General features: G+C 36.2%; 1 protein-coding gene across 3 annotated transcripts in view; it reads left to right on the forward strand.

Moving 5' to 3' along the window:
- The window catches only part of LOC120777510 (supervillin-like), a 199147-nt gene that overhangs the window by 180350 nt on the left and 780 nt on the right, over positions 1-18017 (forward strand). For 2 of the 3 annotated variants that reach the window (XM_040108874.1, XM_040108876.1), the window contains 4 exons: positions 13431-13572; positions 15037-15571; positions 15728-15885; positions 15968-17983. In XM_040108874.1, coding sequence (XP_039964808.1) covers positions 13431-13572; positions 15037-15571; positions 15728-15885; positions 15968-17983 — 2851 coding nt within the window. Of the gene's footprint in view, positions 1-7904; positions 8456-13430; positions 13573-15036; positions 15572-15727; positions 15886-15967; positions 17984-18017 lie in introns of those variants that run through there. The other variant, XM_040108875.1, reaches the window with a different exon arrangement.

The raw sequence follows: 18017 nt of genomic DNA on the forward strand, positions 1-18017 counted from the left end.
GACACAATGTGATTAGTAGCACTGGAGATATACGACTACAATGACATCTATTGACAAAATACGAAAAGACTTTTTCGACTACCCAATATAACCACTTTCTAACCAAAATTTAAATATCGATTTTTCTATTTCAATAAGAAATTAGCTGAGGAAGTTTTTTAATTTTTTTGTACTATCGGCACTTACATAAGTCTTTTATTTTTGATAATAGAAAAAAAAATGATTTATAATTTTAAAAGTTAAATTAAATCCTTTTTCAAATTATCAAAAACATCATTTTAGCGCTATTTTTATATACAGCTTGTATATAATATTAATTCAGTCCAATCCCAAACAGATTTTTCATACTAAAAACAGAAAACAATCAGAGGGAGCCAAATCTGGCTGAACGTTGACTGAGATTTCGTGTTTGCCCATAAAGTTAGTCTCAATAATGCTAAAAGACAGTGTATTATCGTGATGAAAAATCCATGAATTTTCTGCCTAGAAATCGGGTTGTTTACAACAAATAGCTTCGTAATATATGCTTTTTCGTTTTCAACTCAGTTTTGGCGCACCATTCGCTAGACTGTTGAACAGTTTCGTTGTCATATTCATAAACCCACGTCTCGTCAGCACTAATGATGCGCTTGCTAAATATAGGGCAAGTTATGTTGTCAAATATCACTTTTGAGTCCTCTACTCGACGTCGTTTTTGTAAAAGATTCAAGAATTTTCGCACGAGTCTAGCATTGGCATGCTTCAAAACCGAAACATTAACTAAAATATGTTGAGTACATGCTGAAGAGATGTTAAGATCCTCTGTTATCTCTCTGATATCAATACGAAAACTCCCAAGCACTGCTTCTTTAACTCTTTCAATGTTATTGTCATCAACAAAGGTGAATGGACGACTCGCTGAGACAAGTTCTCGATGACTTCTCAACCTTTACTGAATAATTTGTGTCCCTCAAATACTTTTGTTCGTGATAAAGTGGGCTACCCAAAATACTTTTGCAAAATGTCCAGCGATTCCGTGGCCATGACTCTATTAGAAATACAAATTTTCAAACGAAATCATTGTTATATTTTGGTTTCCATGATAAAAACGCCAGAAAATTTTTTCGCGTCCTAAGCAAACAGCTGCCAAAAATGGAATAAGATTTCTCTCCTTTAAGCTTTGTTGGAAATGTAATTGAAAGTATACAAAAAAATTATATTGACATTTATAAAATGGCGGCTAATAGGAAAGTCTTCGAAATCATGTTATTCAAGAAGGCCTCAACGAACCACGGTGACTCCAGGTCCACTAACCAAATAAAAAACAGAATTTCAAGTTTCATAAGAGCTGTTAGAAACGAAAAAAGTTATGACGAAAAAAGCTGCAATAATAACACAAAATTTTATCAATTTTGAATTCCATATTCTTAAGACCACATCCAATAAATATGAATAATTAGCTTGGTAGTTCACATTGCCTGTACGAAATAGTGGGTCGAATTTATTAAAGTTATTGATATACATACCTATAAAAGTTCTAAAGTACATGCGCAATTGTCAATTGTCAGCTGTTAAACTCGCGTTCAAGTTGACGCTTTCTAATTTTATAAACTTAAGAGTTGAATAATAACGGGTTTTTCAATAGGGACGCTATACCAATGGGGACTGGAAACGACACCATATTCTTCCCGCTTACTGACATTTCTTTTCAGTAAGTTTTGCCATTTAATCATGGAAAGGTATACGATCCAACGACGTGTCGAAATTATTGAAACTTTCTACCGAAATTAGTGGCCTCAACTTTAAGAGCGCTACGTCCAAGTTATGGTCGTCATAATCGTCCTGCCAGATCAACAATTGATCGTCTAGTGGAAAAATTTGTATCCACCGGCACAGTACAAAATGTTCCCGTACCAGTGAGACAAAGAAGTGCCCTTAGTTCGAGAATATTGCTGCCTCGCTGCCTCTTGCTCATCAATTTAGGAAAACCCAAATCAGTCTCACACACAACATTCTCAAGCGTTGGGCATCTCTGTGACGTTGTTGTGGATTTTGGCCTACATCCGTTCAAGATCAAATTGACGCAAGAACTGAAGCCGACTGAGCACCAGAATCGTGGTATATTCGTGAATTGGGCTGAGCAAAAACTTGAAAATGGACTTTTGCAAGCATACATAATGGCTCCAAATGTACTTTCACAGTGTACATAAAGAATTGCACTGATATCTCAAACCGTTGTTTGCGCTCTTATTGAAAAACCCGTTAGTTTATCTCTGCTATCAATCTTTTGTGTTTAAGAGCCGATGTTGCAGTAGTATATTTTCGCAGAAAAAATATTATCCCATAAATTGATTACGTTTTCTTGAGAAATATTTGTCGAACTCTTCCCATGTCGATCACATTACAAAACAATAAACATTGTTGAGCGTTCGCAAAGATAAAATTATTGTAGAAAAACACATATCAGTGTTATTAAGTCAATAAATATTGTATATATGGACATTTGTACATACATATGAGCATACGTTCATATATTATACTAAATATTATCTAAACTTACTGGACATACATATGTATGTATATACATATTTTCATATACATATGTATATACATATATCGATATAACTATCCACTAAACATACAACAACTGTGCAAACATTATAGGGCAAGCAAAAGTAACAATATGTCAGCAAATAAAATGTGTCATGCGATTTCGCAGTTGTCAATATTTCACATACAAAGCTTTATAAACAGAAAAAAAGCAAAAATCAAAAATTGTCTGCGATTAAATCTAGCTTTAAGCAAACAAAAAACGCGCTACTGACAATCAAAGTCAAACGCCATTTTTTAAACCAAATTTAACTATTTTTATATGGACCCATATATGTAAATATGTATGGTATATATGACTTGAGACTTTTGTTTATTTGTCACTACAACAAATGCTTATGCGCTGTCCAAATAGAAACTGGACATTCGCAATCAATTTCGTGTTTTTATCAGTAAACTTTTATGAATCATCGTCACTCCGCTGCGGCGAAGTGGCTAATGAATTGAAATTCATACTCTTCAACACATTCCCTTCATGGCGATTTTATAGTGTGAACGAGAGAGTAAAAATAACAAATATACACACAGTATTGACAAGTATAAACACTGCAAAAGCTACAATGTTAAATTTGCATTTTCGAGGCAGCTTTGCGAGTAAACGGTTATGCATAACAGTATAGTATACATATAGTATTTCTTTGGTAGAAAGGTGTGAAACACTGCCGGGTCTATAAACAAATGAGAGATTGGCCGGCTTGATTTAAGCTGATGCCTTTTCGAAGATGTTAAGCAAAATTTGGAATTTGGGAAGATTTTTATTATCGCATGCAATACAGGGTGGTTAAAATGCAGCGTTATAGTGTGCTTTTGAGCTTTTTTTCCCTGAAAAGCTTAGAATTAGTATTTTAAGTAATATTTTTAATTTTTCTCCAAGCGATTTTGTCAGTATTTTTTTTTTTCATTTATATTTAATATAAATGTCAAATTTAAACATCGTTGATTTTGCGGAACGTTGGGTTAGTTTAGATTAAGAGTTGGATCCTAATGTAATTGATCATAAGATGCTCATAAATCGACAAAGCGCTTCATCAGTTGCGGCTATGTCTTTTGGTTCGCCGAAAGTATTAATGCCAGTATGACTTCAATATTTGCCTTGTAAAGGTTGGACAATGGAGGAGAAAGTGCCTTGATTTTTACTTCTACACAACTTTAACAGCTGGCGTCCGACAACATTGTGAAGGAACTTTTTCCAAAAAAAATATTAAAGGTTTCAAAAAGTCATTTAATTTTCTACAAGATATTAAAATAAAAAATTAAATATGAACAAGAAGTAAAAAATTAATATATCTTGTATTTAAACATTTTTAAAATAGTAAATTTCCGCAGAGTCGAACTGCCATCAAGGTAATCCCAAGCTGCCATACAAACTGAACAATCAAAATTAAGTTTATGGACAACTTTTTTATTTGACAAGACATCTTCACGAAATGTGGTTGGACTATTGTTCAAACCAAAGCCACGCATACAATCTCCGAATATATTGTTCACAACTGACAGATTAAAGTTTTCAAACAACACCGTTTTCAAACCACCTTGTAATCTACAAAGTCTACATGCATACAAGGTACGTTCCAAAGTAAACAGGACTTTTTGAATCTAACGCCCCTAGCAGCGCCATCTATGTGTCGACTGGTGCGTTAGAATCTGCTTTCTTTATCGATTGCCAAGTGAGATTTTCTTGACATTTACTCGATTGGAAGTAAAGTTATTGCCTTTTAAGTGTTAGTATGTTTGTGTTATCGGTGCGAAAATGAGCTTCGAACAAAGAGCCCACATTAAATTTTGTTTTATAATTGCTAGAACTTTTGCTGAAACGTTTCAATTGTTGAAACAAGTTTATGGCGATGATTGCCTATCCCGTAGCAAAGCGCACGAGTGATTTCAACGTTTTCATAGTGGTCGTGAGGACATAAATGACGATCAACACGTGTGCCAGTTAAAATGGAAATGGAATTGAACATCGATTTATCGCATTTTGACCGAACATTTGGGCTTACGGAAGGTGTGTGCACGATTTGTTCCGCACAAATGGACTGACAACCAAAAATTTCTCAGAATCCAACATTCGAAGGACAATTATTTGACCATAAATCACATTTTAACCATTAACCACTCCCCGTATTTACCTGATATGGCACCGTGTGGCTTCCTCCTTTTCGGAAAAATGCATTTGCTCATGAAAGGAAAGCGTTACGCAGACGTAGAGGCCATTCAAAAGGCTTGCACCGACATACTGGCGGCCATACCGGCCAACGAGCTAAATCGTTCGACATGCTTTTGGTCCGTGCAAAAAGCTGTATTGAAGCAGAAGAAGACTATTTTGAATAAAATAAATTGATTTTGTCGAAAAAATCATTTGTTCTGTTTTTTTTTAAGTCCTGTTTACTTTGGAACACACCTTGTACACATATTACTGACGCCAATAACGTCTAGTAGTAGAGCAAATGAATAATTTTTAAAGCGATGAATCATCACTGCCAAGATTTATATAACTACCATATCTACATACTCATGTAAAAAGCTGCTATGGTGCTCATGCCTATTTTGCATTGAAAATTTCGGTTTTGTTTGGTTTGGTTGACTATTCTCCATTATTTTTATTAACAGTTCACTGCTAATGGTACCGCGTCCGTAATCGAAAATTTCTTTGAAAACATTTCATTCTTGCCATAAAAGTAAAATGTTTTAATTTTATGATTAACCTGTTTCGAATAACCCGACTAAACAATAATGATGCGGATTTGTCTGCTCAAGTACTATTCTGCCTTATAAGGAAGGTTGTGCGAAACGAAGATGATTTGAATATTTGCTGATTGGTGATTGGTGATGTAATTGAACACTGCCTATTTTTATATAGAAGACATTATTTCTTTTCATATCTTCTCAATGCTTGTTTAGTCTAGTAAAATTGATATAAAAGTAAATAATAGATGCTTATTAAAAAAGATACGCTATATAAAATATATCTTGCTTCATAATTATATTTTTGGATTTATGATAATTTATGTTAAATAAGAAATATATCTTTATTAATTAGGGGAAAACTCTTAAAAAATAAGTCATCTTAGATCTTAAACATCACCATTTGTTTTTGTTTACTATCACGTACCACCTCATCAAATTTTCTCTGAAAATACTTCAAGTGGAATAGAGAAAGATTTTGGATTAAGTTCCTTCCGCGATCCTTGTTTTATAACCTCAATTGTGTTATAGCACCCTTCTCGGTGGATTATATCAGTTTCCAAAACAGGAAAAAACTAGAGGAATCTAAATCTCTCGAATACTTTAGCTGAGCAGAGTTTCTCCAAGCGTGTTTCTTAACAAACATGGTCTGAACACGGTATATCAAGTCTTCTAAGAAGTTTGCAAAACCCAAAAGGAAACGTCGGAAATCCTATAAAGTATACTGCGGCAAAAAATAGTAAGACTTTTTAATTTCAATTTCACCAGAAAACCTAATCGCGGAAATATTTATTTTCCAGGTTGGTATGACTGCCACTGATATCAGTGCCAAATGTTACATCAAAATTATCACTAGTGCTTAGTATACGCTTGTCTTTCTGAAATACATGAATTTCATTCGGCGATTTTTACGATGAGTGAAATTATTCAACAAGAGAGTTCCATTAAGTTTTGTGTTCGGCATTAAATCTCTGGCGCTGAAATATTCAGAATGTTGGAAAAGGTCTTCGGTGATAATTGTTTGTTGCGAGCAAGTGCTTTTGATTGGTAAAAATTATTCAAAGAGGTTCGGGAACGTGTTGACGACGAACGTCGAGGACGGCCATCAACCTCAACTGAAGATCAACACATCAATAAAACAAAGGAATTTATGCTTGAGAATCGACGATTAACAATCAGAGATCTTACTGCCATCTATTAACCGATAGAATTTCGGAGGGATCTGCGAAAACTATTTTGAAAGATCATTCGGGCCTAAGAAAAGTGAAAGCACGATCGGTTCCAAAATAACTAATCTTTTCAAAAAACAGCGTCACGTTAATGTCTGTGAAACAATGCCTTCCGACTACCAGGATGTCATGAAATGTATTATTATTGGCGATGAATATTGGGTCTATGCTCACGACTAGGAACAAACGATCAATCGGTCAAATATTGTGGCAAAGGTGAGCCGAAGCCGAAAAAACCACGTCAAGGCAGGTTCAACTCAAGGTTATATTCACAGTTTTTGAGATATTGATCTGAAAATTTGTATACGGTCTTTTCTTCATAAGAAGCTACACATTTGTTAGAACCGCTGCTATCCGACTGCTATAAAATATAGCTGCCATACAAACAAACTGTTTGATATCAGCGTTAAGAGTTTTTTATACCCTTTAATGCCATAATAAATGCTCCTTTGAAGGGTGTTGTAGCTTCGTGCAGCCAAAGTAAACGTTTTTATGGTTATGACATCCAATCGGCATTTAAGTAAAAAAATTAATGTATCATGAGGAGAATTTGGTACCAAAGCTTCTCCTATGATTCTAAGATAGAATATCCTCTAATTCTTCCTTGTCATAACAGTCTATTAATAAGTTCTTAAAATATTAAAATTCGTCTTTTTATACATACTATGTTATTATGTCTGCAGTTTCCTTCGTGATCGCCTTCCGCTACTGAACTACTTAACGCCTCACTTTGCTCTCAGCCTTATGTGTAACCACTAAGCTATGCATCTTTGTGTGCTTAAATAACTTCGCCATATCATAATACATATGTACATACATATGTACATACTACACTCATAAACAATAATAAAGTTAGCGCTGTGGTATATCCGCATGACTAATCCAATTCACAACTGTTCGGCGCTAATATGAACGCAATTAACTAATTTCTGTTTTTATTTTGAAATTTTGCTGCCGACACTTTAATCAACACTTTAATCATAAAGTCGCCGAGCGGAATCGAAGCTTTTTGCACTCTTCAAGTGCGAAAGTATTCATATTAATTCTGTTTCGCCGTTATCGCACCACAACGACCTTACATTCATGATAGCAGCTGCAGTCGGAGCTTTTTGCCTATCTTATCAGGCATTTGCTGGGCTTAATTTTTGGTCGTTTTGTGGCAAACACCCCTCGTTTAAGTTTCACTGGAACGACTGATGCCAAGATTGTGGAAAATGTTTTTATTTTTATCACTTCGGCAATAATTTCGTAAGCAAACAGAGAGAACTTTTGCCGTTTATCTAACAGTTATGCGCTCAAACAGTTATAGGTACTTGCTGCTTTTGAAGTACTTGTCCAAAAGCATACCAAATAAATGGCTGGAAAGTTGCGAAAAATGCGGCGCTCCGGCAGTTTCGCAGCTCTGCTCCATACAAACGCTTCTAAAATGTGTCGCGTGCCGTAAAGTGCTGACAAACCGTTAACAAACTGGACTCGGCTGAACGCAGCAAAAAAAAACCGTGACTTTACCGTTCAAACATTTGTTTTCCCATCGTTGCTGGTTTTTATTTTGTCGCCTTTGTAATTCGTTTCGAATTCGATTTCGGATAAGTGCTGGTTTCCCCCTTCTGTTTACCGGCAATAAAAGTAATATTTAATTTTTTAAAAAGTGCAGAAAAACAGACAAGACCCATTGCATTTAATGCAGCAGCACCACAAGTGTTTCTCGGCAACGAACGATCGGCGGCGGCGTTCACAGGTGTGGCGCCTTGTTTTCTGGAAATTTGCGTCAACGCGCCTTTAGTATTCGAACGTTCTTAAGGAAATGAAACAGTTGTTTTTGATTCAGAATAAAGTTTATTTATCTTAGCGATCGGCAAGCTTTTTAATTAAATATTTTAGGAAAATAAGTCCACTTCCATTTCCTGTTTTCCTGTTTGCCAACAATTGAAAGTAATATGGAGAAGGTTAAATTGGTAATTATTATTGTTTAATAAAGCTTTTTTTTAATTTTTGATAAAGCTTAAAGTGCATAACTCAATTAATTTTTGGAGATATATATATACAGTTGAACCTCTTTAACCCGAATCACCATAATCCAGAAAATCAATTCGAGTTAGAGGCACCTAGAGTTATGAAAAGAAATTTGTATGAAAATTGACTTCTATGGTCCATTCAAGAGTTCGAGTTATGGAGAAGGATTTGAGTTATAGAAATTCGAGTTATGAAAGTACAACTGTATTTTGAAATTGTTGAAAATAAATTTTCTGTTATTTTTTTTTTTTTCAAAATCGAATTGCTAAACAATTTTATAGTTTCAGTTTTTGAGTTTATAGATTTTTTTTCAAGCGAAACTGGTTTAATTTTCTAACTTTGCCAGAGAAGTACCCAATTTCAATAAGTAATGTCTACCTTAGGCTCTAACCTGGAGTCTGACATATTTGCTTCAAAATAGGCTTCAGTCTTGTTGTTGTAAAAGGCAGAATTCTGTCGAGTTGCCAGTCCTAGACCCGACTCTCAAGGGAACTCTTCATTGTCGCTAAATTTCTGTTTCTGTCCAGCGAACATTTTTTGCGGTTAAGCGACTGAAAACAGACTGTATTTAGTTACAGTGGTTTGACATACAAAACAGTTTAGTGGTTTGACATACAAAAATGTTTATAAACGACTGTTATAGTGAGTTCTATTGGCATATTTTGAGTGTTTTCTATAGCTCAATCGACTTCATATTAAGATCGTCCAATAGCACCTGTAAATATTTTTGTATAGCTAAGACTGTAAAGGCCTCTTTTTGGCTTCCACTGCTCCAAATCGGTTCTGTTGTTGTTGTTGTGTGGCCAGAAAACATTCTTGAAATAATTTCTAGAATTTATGTCGAGTTGACAGTCCATGGCTGGATAAAAATCCAGGTCGGATTCGGTTACTTAGACCCGACTGTCGTGGGAACGGTCCTCACACAGTCTGGCCGCTTGGCACAGAGTCCAAAGAACGAAGAAGAAGACCAGCAACATAAAAAATAATATTCTGTACACAAAACTTAATTTTTTTCATACATTTTTCTCATAATACTAAAACATATGTCACTGAATATTCTATATCTAAAAACACATTATCCAACAGCTGTGAAATTCTGTCTTTAGTTTGTAGGTTAGATCAATCACAACTTTGATTTTAATGTTCTAAAATGTATTGTCTCAAAAAGCCTAACAGGATCTCATCTAGTGCGAATAAAATGGTTGAGTTTTGAAAGCAGTCCTGAAATATGTAATCCGATTTCTCTCATCTCCTTAAAGCGGTCTTTTTGAGATAAGAAATATTAAAGGACTTACCTATAACTTTAGTTATACCTTAAATTCTTGTTTCTCTTCACTTTCGAACCTTAGATTGCTACAACAAGAAACAAATACTTTTATCGATTCGATTTACAAGTATGCGTCAGTTTGAATAGACTTCATCTTCTTTATTGGCGTAGACACCGCTTACGTGGTTATAGTCGAGTTTACAACAGCGCGGCAAACGTTCTTCCTTTTTGCAAGGCTGTTGTTTCCTTTTCATTGGAGATGTTTTTATGTGGCCGATCCCAATCCCAGTACAAACATGGGGAGGGTTGATTCGCATTCTCGCTTTAGCTCGCTTTCAAACGGATGCTTTTTGGCTATCCAGAGGATACTAAGTCTTAGATCGGAAGTCGTGAGCTGCTTGAGACATATGTAAAATAATCGTTTCTGGCCCCTTCCAAGTGAATGGCGCTCAGAGAACTTTTCTCACTTGCTTAAACTTCTACACATGACTTCATCCTCCAAATCAAATAGACTAATCCGGGTCAAATTTGATAAATTGTAATTCAGATGAATTTTTGATTTAGTTCAAATATAAGTTTCATATATTTTCTAAATATGTCAGTTCTAAGACCGAGAGAATTCTAAGCAAGGCATTTGATTTATCTATAGTGGTACGATATCGGTGGTTATGACAAAAGAGCAGCTTCTTGGGAAGAAAATAATGTATGTAAAACTTCGGATCCATAACTCAAAAATTCGAGGACCGGTTCGTGTATATACAGTTGGACATGTTCAAATCGGTTCAGCACGTCACATAGATCATTTATATATATACTTTATAGGGTCACCGTTCTGGGCGTTACAAACTTCTTTGTAAACTTAAAATACTCTGCAGAAATCATATGACTATTTGTACATATGTAGTATTATTTTTAACTGTTTTATACCACTTATTTATTTTTGAGTAAAACACTTTGAAGAAGAAAACACTTTGGTCATGCATTCGTCATATAAATATAGATTCAAAGTGATTATATAGCCAATACTAAAAATAATAGCTTTTCACAAAAAAAAAAATAAAATTTTTCAAGGTTACTACATTTCCATAAACGCTCTATTGCCGCAAGCAATTAAGCGCAGTTAAGCGCAGCAAATATTGAAAAATTTTCCGAAAACGCTCGCTTCAAGTGTATTTGCATATAATGCGTGCTGCCAACTGCAATTTGTTATGTAAATGTCTGCGAAATTATTGCAATAAAGCCGATGTCGCAAATACGATTTGTTAGCGTATTTGTTGTGATTGCCACATGCGCTAACAGTGAGCGCAACTCGTCCGTGGAGAGCGCGCGCTCCCTGCTGCTTGCGCTTGTCACGGTGCTGACAAACGCGATCGCCAAAGTGGACCATATAAGGACTAAGCACGCATGCAAAACCAGTACAAAGTGATTTATGTACCGCTGGATGCTAACTGGGCCTATAAAAAATATTGAAAAATAAAATAGAAATTGAAATAAAGTTGCAAATAAACGCAAATGGGGAAAACCATTAAGGGGCGCTCTCGACGATTCACGATAAAAGTGCGCATTAGCGACGTAAATGGGCATGATTGATTTATATTTCGTGTGCACGAGGGCAGTTGGATGGGTCGAGTGACTGATATTCGTCGTTTTAGCAAGCGTATGCTTCAGTGTTGGTAGGATATGAGATTTGAGTTGAATAAAAAGTTAAATGCTTTTGTTTAGGATATATAAAAAAATATTTCTGATGAAATATATCGAATATGGGCTTTAGCAGCACCCTTAACCTATCAAACAAGCCTCGTATGTATTTACATGTATTTTATATACATATGTATGTATCTGTATGCGCAGCGAAGAAGAAGTATGAGCAGCGATTTACATATGTATGTATTCGTAATACCTTAATAATTTTTAGTGATTATTTTTAATTACGCCTTCGCATTATACATTTTTGCAAAGCTTGTTTTTGTCGTTGTTGTCCACATTTCTAATGCTGAAACGTGGAATTTCCAATTTGCACAAACAGACAAGCAAATAAACAACAAAAATTTGGTCAGTGGCGGCAATTTTGGGTCAATCGAAGCGCCCACACGAAAAATCCAACCGATCAGGTGTACATGCATACAATAAATTAAATATACAGTTAGATATAAGCAAAATGTTGAAAGTGCGCATGATTTCGCAAAATTTGGCTTTTAGTGCTGATTTTTAATTTTTTAATTAATTTTTTTATATTTTTTTAATTTTTTTAATTTTTTTAATTTTTTGAATTTTTATATTTTTTTTTGAATTTTTTAATTTTTTATTAGTTCATTTTTTAATTTTTATTAATTATTTTTAAATTAATTAATTTTTCTTAATTATTTAATAGTTAATTATTTTAAATTTTTTAATTTTAAATTTTTTTCTTGTGAACGTCTTCATAAGTAATTATTGAAAATATTGTTTATTTTTTAAATAATGTAATTTTTTTAAATATTTAATTTTTAAATTAATTTTTAATTTTTTTTTTTTTTAATTTTTTAAATTTTTTTCCTGTAAACGTCTCCATAATTAATTATTGAAAATGCTCATAAATTAACAAAATTTGAATTTTAGTTTTGCTTTTATTTTTTATTACTTTTTAAACTTTTTTTAATTCTTTAAATTATTTATTTTTTTCAAATTTTTTATTTTTTTAAACTATTTAATTTTAAAAATTTTAATTTCTTTTTAATTTTTATTTACTTTCCCCCCCTAAACAGCTCCATGATTAAAATATATGTATGTGTGTATGTATATGTAGAACTTGTGTTTACTTTTCTCTCCTTTAAGTTTGTTTTACTTATTTATCAATAATGTGGTAGATAATGTTTACATACATATTTATTATATTGTTTATACATCAGTCCCTAATTATTTTTATCACAACTTGCCATTTGATAAGAAATCCATACTTTTTCCCATTGATTACGCTCTCAAGAATAATAAATTAGTTACTCTGGAAATAAATCGTGAGTCATACATCCTCTGCTTTTGTTTTCGATTTATGATAGGCAATTACAATTGTTATATTTTGCGTGCACTTATATTTATGAGAGGGTTCATACTAAAATAATAATATACTTCCAAGATTACATAGAAGTATTGCAGACAGCACAGCACGGGCCTCCTACATACATACATACATAATTTACCAGAAATTCAAATATTACTCGAAAGAGATATGCGATTATTTTTTAATTCAGTTTCAGCGTTATCTATAGTATTCTCTGATCACAACGCCACTATTTCGTCTCGATAGATACCCCAGTCTATTATGAAGCACCTTGCATATTACTTTAAAAGACAAACTTAATGTGAAATTAAAAAACAAAATTGTTTATTTTTTGCAGTTTCGATAGGTCATACCTTTAAAAATAACTGCTTCAAGGTTTTTTTTTTTATTTCCAAGAATTTACTATTTTAGGCTGTCATTCCGAAGTGTACTCCATTATACAATTAGTCTCACCTACTTACTTATAAGTCGCCAGATTTACTATCTTGCATCTTACTTTGAACTCTTTTCTAACCTAGTTTTAAGACTAAACTGCATTTCACTACATATTTTCTCGATTTAAAAATTTTATCACCCTGTTATTAACCCATAATTTTCATTATTTTCATTCTAGGAATCACTTTCTTTGGCACATTCATTATCGGACAAACCACTGCCGCAATCACCTCTCATACCAAATTGCTTGGAAGGTGGCAAAGTTTCAGATCGTTTGGGCAAATTGAAAACATCTTCGGAAAAGTGGAAGGATCGTATTGGTAAGTAAAGGACTTTAAAGATCATTTAAGGGGGAAGCCTGCTTTAGAGGCTTAAAAGAATCGATTTTTTTGAGGATTTTTTTTGGGAGGGAAAGAAATAATTGATTAAAGCGAAATTTCTAGGGTTTATAGTTATATACATACCGAATAAATATCCTCCGAAAATTGTTTGGATACGAAATCTTTGATATTCTGCCTTTGGGTAGCAATGGCCCGATGCATCTCGCTTGTGCATTTGCTGGACGGCGGGCAGGATGCTGGTCGAAATTTCTATCGGAAACAAAAAATTCAAAGAGCCTCATATTTTTTAATAACACATCTTTAGTTAAACTAAAATAATTCCAGAAGTTTAAAGTTCTTAAACTTTTTAAAAATTGTAAAAAAAAGTGGTTTTTGACCAAAAAAAAATGTTAGTTTATGTTATTTAAAAATATGTTCAAACTTAACTTTTTTTTAGATTAAATAGAAAATAATTTAATGTCAAAGATAATGAACTTTGCCCCAATTCCATACGACTTTTAGTTTTTTTCCATCCTGCCAATTAAAAAAAAATCGTAAAAATGAAAAACCGACAAATCGCGCGTCAAAGTTTTCGCTTTCTGCCCAATCGCTAATATATCTGCTATACGCTCGGTAACTATTTCCCTTCTAGCTTCGACAATATTTCGAATTCCCATCTATAACTTTGGGAGCACATTCCTATATAATTTTAAAAGAGATTTAAGCAAAAAACAAAAAATCGATTTTTAGAAGCTTCTCCCTTAAGTCGTGTTTTAGAAATCAACATGGATGGTTGAAAAACACTGTTTGTTAAAATAGTCCATTAGTTCGATGTTTTGTCCGGTCAAATTTCTAACTCCAAACGGCATACCCATGAGAACATGTTCACTTTTCATGGCTTGAGTTGTATTGCATTTGATTTGTATCATAGTTACCGCACCAAAGCTGAACCTATCTACGGTTTATAAAGCGACTATGGCTCCTAACTCTTTCTTCATAAGAGAACCATCGAATCTCTTCTAGCGATCTCATCAACGTCTTAATACATTTTGTCAGTTGGTTCGAAGAAAAAACCTCCGAAGTTGAATGTGTTGAGTTTGCAACTTCTTTTGTATAAGTTCCAGATTTGCATTTCTTTAGTGGCGTATGTGGCATTTCTGGTGTGTAAAAGACGCTCATACGAAGCCTTCAGTCATTCTTGTTACTTATAGACTATCACTTAGTTATTTATAATATTAAAAGAGTTTTGCTTATAAGTCCAGGAACGGACCTTATAACATACTGTCCATAATTCACGGATAATCTAGTATAACTTTTGAATATCGAAGCCCTCACAGCTCTCTGCTGTTCCTCAAGATCGACTTTGAACCGTTCTCTTCCATATTTTTTACCGAAAGCGAACTTGCTTCACATAAAGCTTGTCTTTTAACACTCTTTCTTATTTCCCCCGTCTTCTTTACGCAGAACAATCCGATGCCTCAAAGTTCACAGTCGCTGGCCGTCTGCAGAAGAAAGCACAGTCACCGATTGAGCTACAATTTGAGCGCGAACAAAATGCCGAACCGAAAAAGTGTCCCATGCATGTGGTGCGCAGCGCCAATCAACCACAACTTGGACTCGCCAAGAGTCCATCGATGATGGTGACAACCAATACGAATGGTGGCGCCAATGGTGGTACCAACGGACATCATAATTACTTGCAGCGCAGCTTGAGCGTAACAGCCGAACGTCCCAATAGCGAATCGGCCAACTCTAGCTCCGACTCCGATTCGGATGGGCGCTGCAATGAAAAGGAGACAAAGAATAAGACGAACACAATGAGTGCTGCCGCAGAGCGTGCAGCGCTGGGGACACGTGTTGCTGTGCCGAAGTTGGACGATGAAGAGACATTCGAGAAATTCTTTGCATCAAAGAAACAAGCACCCATACAGACAAGCGTTATTAGCGAGGATGCCGAAGTGAACGATTTCGATTTTGATAGCATCAAGACGACACAGCGGTGAGTATTAGCGGTTTTTATTGTATTATTTTTTTATTATTATAATTTTTTTTGTTTTGTTTTCGTTTCGTTAAGTAAAAAATGTCAAACAAATAGAAAAGTCAAAATTCGAAATTAACTTCAGTTCATCAAAATTTACTGCTCCTTTTCTTACAGTTTGGTTACAAAACGTACCATACAAGGTCCGAAGGGCAGGCGTGCAGCACGCAACCCACTCAAGAGTTTAGCCGAACGCAGCGACATCACTTCCGAGTATACCGAAGTTAAGTCTGGTGTGGCTGAACGTGAAATGCGTCGCTTGAAGCTCGAGTCATGTAAGTAGCGCACGAAGACGCGAACGTTGTCAAAACTTTTCGATGAAAGTATGCTGAAATTACGCTTTCTTCTCGCTTTCAGATGGTCATCGCAGCAGTAACTTGGCGGCCGAGGCCATCGCCGGGCTGGCATCCGTCGAAGATTTCAAATCGGTTGCTTTGAAGTCCTCAGCGCTGCCACTTAATCAAATGTGGGTTCCCTATAAGAAGCTTATGTTGCTGCATGTCAAGGGCCGTACGCACGTGCAGACGCGTCTGGTTGAACCGACTTATAAGTCGGTGAATCGCGGCGATTGTTTTATACTCGTGCATGGTGATCAATTGTACCGTTATGTCGGCTCGTACGCCAATGTCATTGAAATTGCGCGCAGCAAGAAAATATGCGCCTATATAGTCGAGAACAAAGATCTCGGTTGCACGGCGTCTGCTGAGGTTATACTCACCGATGGCAAGTTCTTAAATGAACGTCACTGGAAGAAATTCTGGGAGCTGCTGGGCAAGCCGGAAGATTATATCATACCCGATTGTGGGCATGCCGATGAAGACGATCTCTTCGAAGCAAGTCTGATAGAGACCAACAAAATCTACGAGTTCCAAGATGATTCATTGGTGCCGATGGAAAAGTACTGGGGCTGCATACCGAAAGTTGAGATGCTCGACCCCAACAAGGTTATCATTTTCGATTTCGGCAGCGAAATGTATGTGTGGAATGGCAAGACAGCGTCGACAAATGAAAAGCGTGCCGCCATTAAGTTGGCGCAAGAGCATTACGACACCGGCGATGTGGACTACTCCAGCTGCTACGTCAATCCCGTTAATTATGCAGCAATTGTAGGTAATCGCGAGTCATATAAATTTCTGCGGCGTTGCGAGAAGCGCGGCGACTGGTGTATTTTGGGTAAAATCACACAAAATATGGAAACTTCGCTTTTCAAGGAGAAATTCTCCGATTGGCCGGAAGTGGAGCGTGAAGATCTAGAAAAAGATTATCTCATGAATGGTGTGCATGCTGTCAAAGCGCTCGATGGACACGCGCTCTACAAAGGCGAACCTTATCTTGAGCCTAATTTAGTGTTAGAAAACGCCAATTTGGGGCGTGGCAACTTCTATTACGACAACGACAGCATGCGTCACTTCGATGTCATCACAATATCCACCGACAAATGGCAAATACACGAATTCAACTTCGACAACGCCCAAGCTAGCAGTTACGGACACTTTTACTCTGCCGAAAGTTACATTGTGCGTTGGGTTTATCAGATTTCGGTGACTGTGCGCGAGTTGAGTGGCAAAATCTCCAAACGCGCCACCGTCGGACGCGATCGTTGTGTATATTTCTGCTGGCAGGGCAACGATTCCAGCGCCAATGAGAAAGGTGCTGCCGCGCTGCTCACCGTCGAGTTGGATAAGGAGAAGGGCGCACAAAAGCGCGTGGCACAGGGCGATGAAACACCCGCCTTTATAAGGCTCTTCAAATTGCTATTCCAGCACAAAGGCCGTAAGGATGATTGCCTAGAACGCCGCAGCACATGGCGTCTGTATCAGATCACTGGCAATGTGCCGGAAGAGACGCTACTCAGCGAGGTGGACTGTCATGCGCGTCAGTTGCGCTCACGCGCCTCCATGTTGCTTGCGCACGGCGATAAGGGTGTGCTGTATATATGGCATGGCTGTAAGAGCGCCAAACATACACGCGATGTGGCTGAGCAGGCGGCAGATCACTTGAAAACCGAGAAACCGGAGGATTTATTCACAGACAGTGTGAGCGTAGTGCAGGTGGAGACGGTGGAAGAAGGCAAGCGTGCGAGCGAGTTCGAAGCGGCATTGAGCGGCTACGATAGCAACGCCTATTATAGTCTACTCAAAGAGTCAACCAAAGATTTCGCTTATACTGCGCGTCTCTTCCATTTCTCGAGCACGCAGGGCGTATTTAGCGCCACGGAATTGCAATATGCGCTGCGCTGCCAGGACTTGCACAGTCCATATCCATACACGCAGGCACAATTGTACAATGCACGCCAACCGACCATCTTTATGCTCGACGACGGTGATATGCTGTGGCTGTGGATGGGCTGGTGGCCGCTGGAGGATCTCAAAAGTGAGTTTGTTGCGCCGCTTTTGTTGTTGTCATA

This window comes from Bactrocera tryoni, chromosome 5 (genome assembly GCF_016617805.1).
Source record: "Bactrocera tryoni isolate S06 chromosome 5, CSIRO_BtryS06_freeze2, whole genome shotgun sequence".
Lineage (NCBI taxonomy): Eukaryota > Metazoa > Arthropoda > Insecta > Diptera > Tephritidae > Bactrocera > Bactrocera tryoni.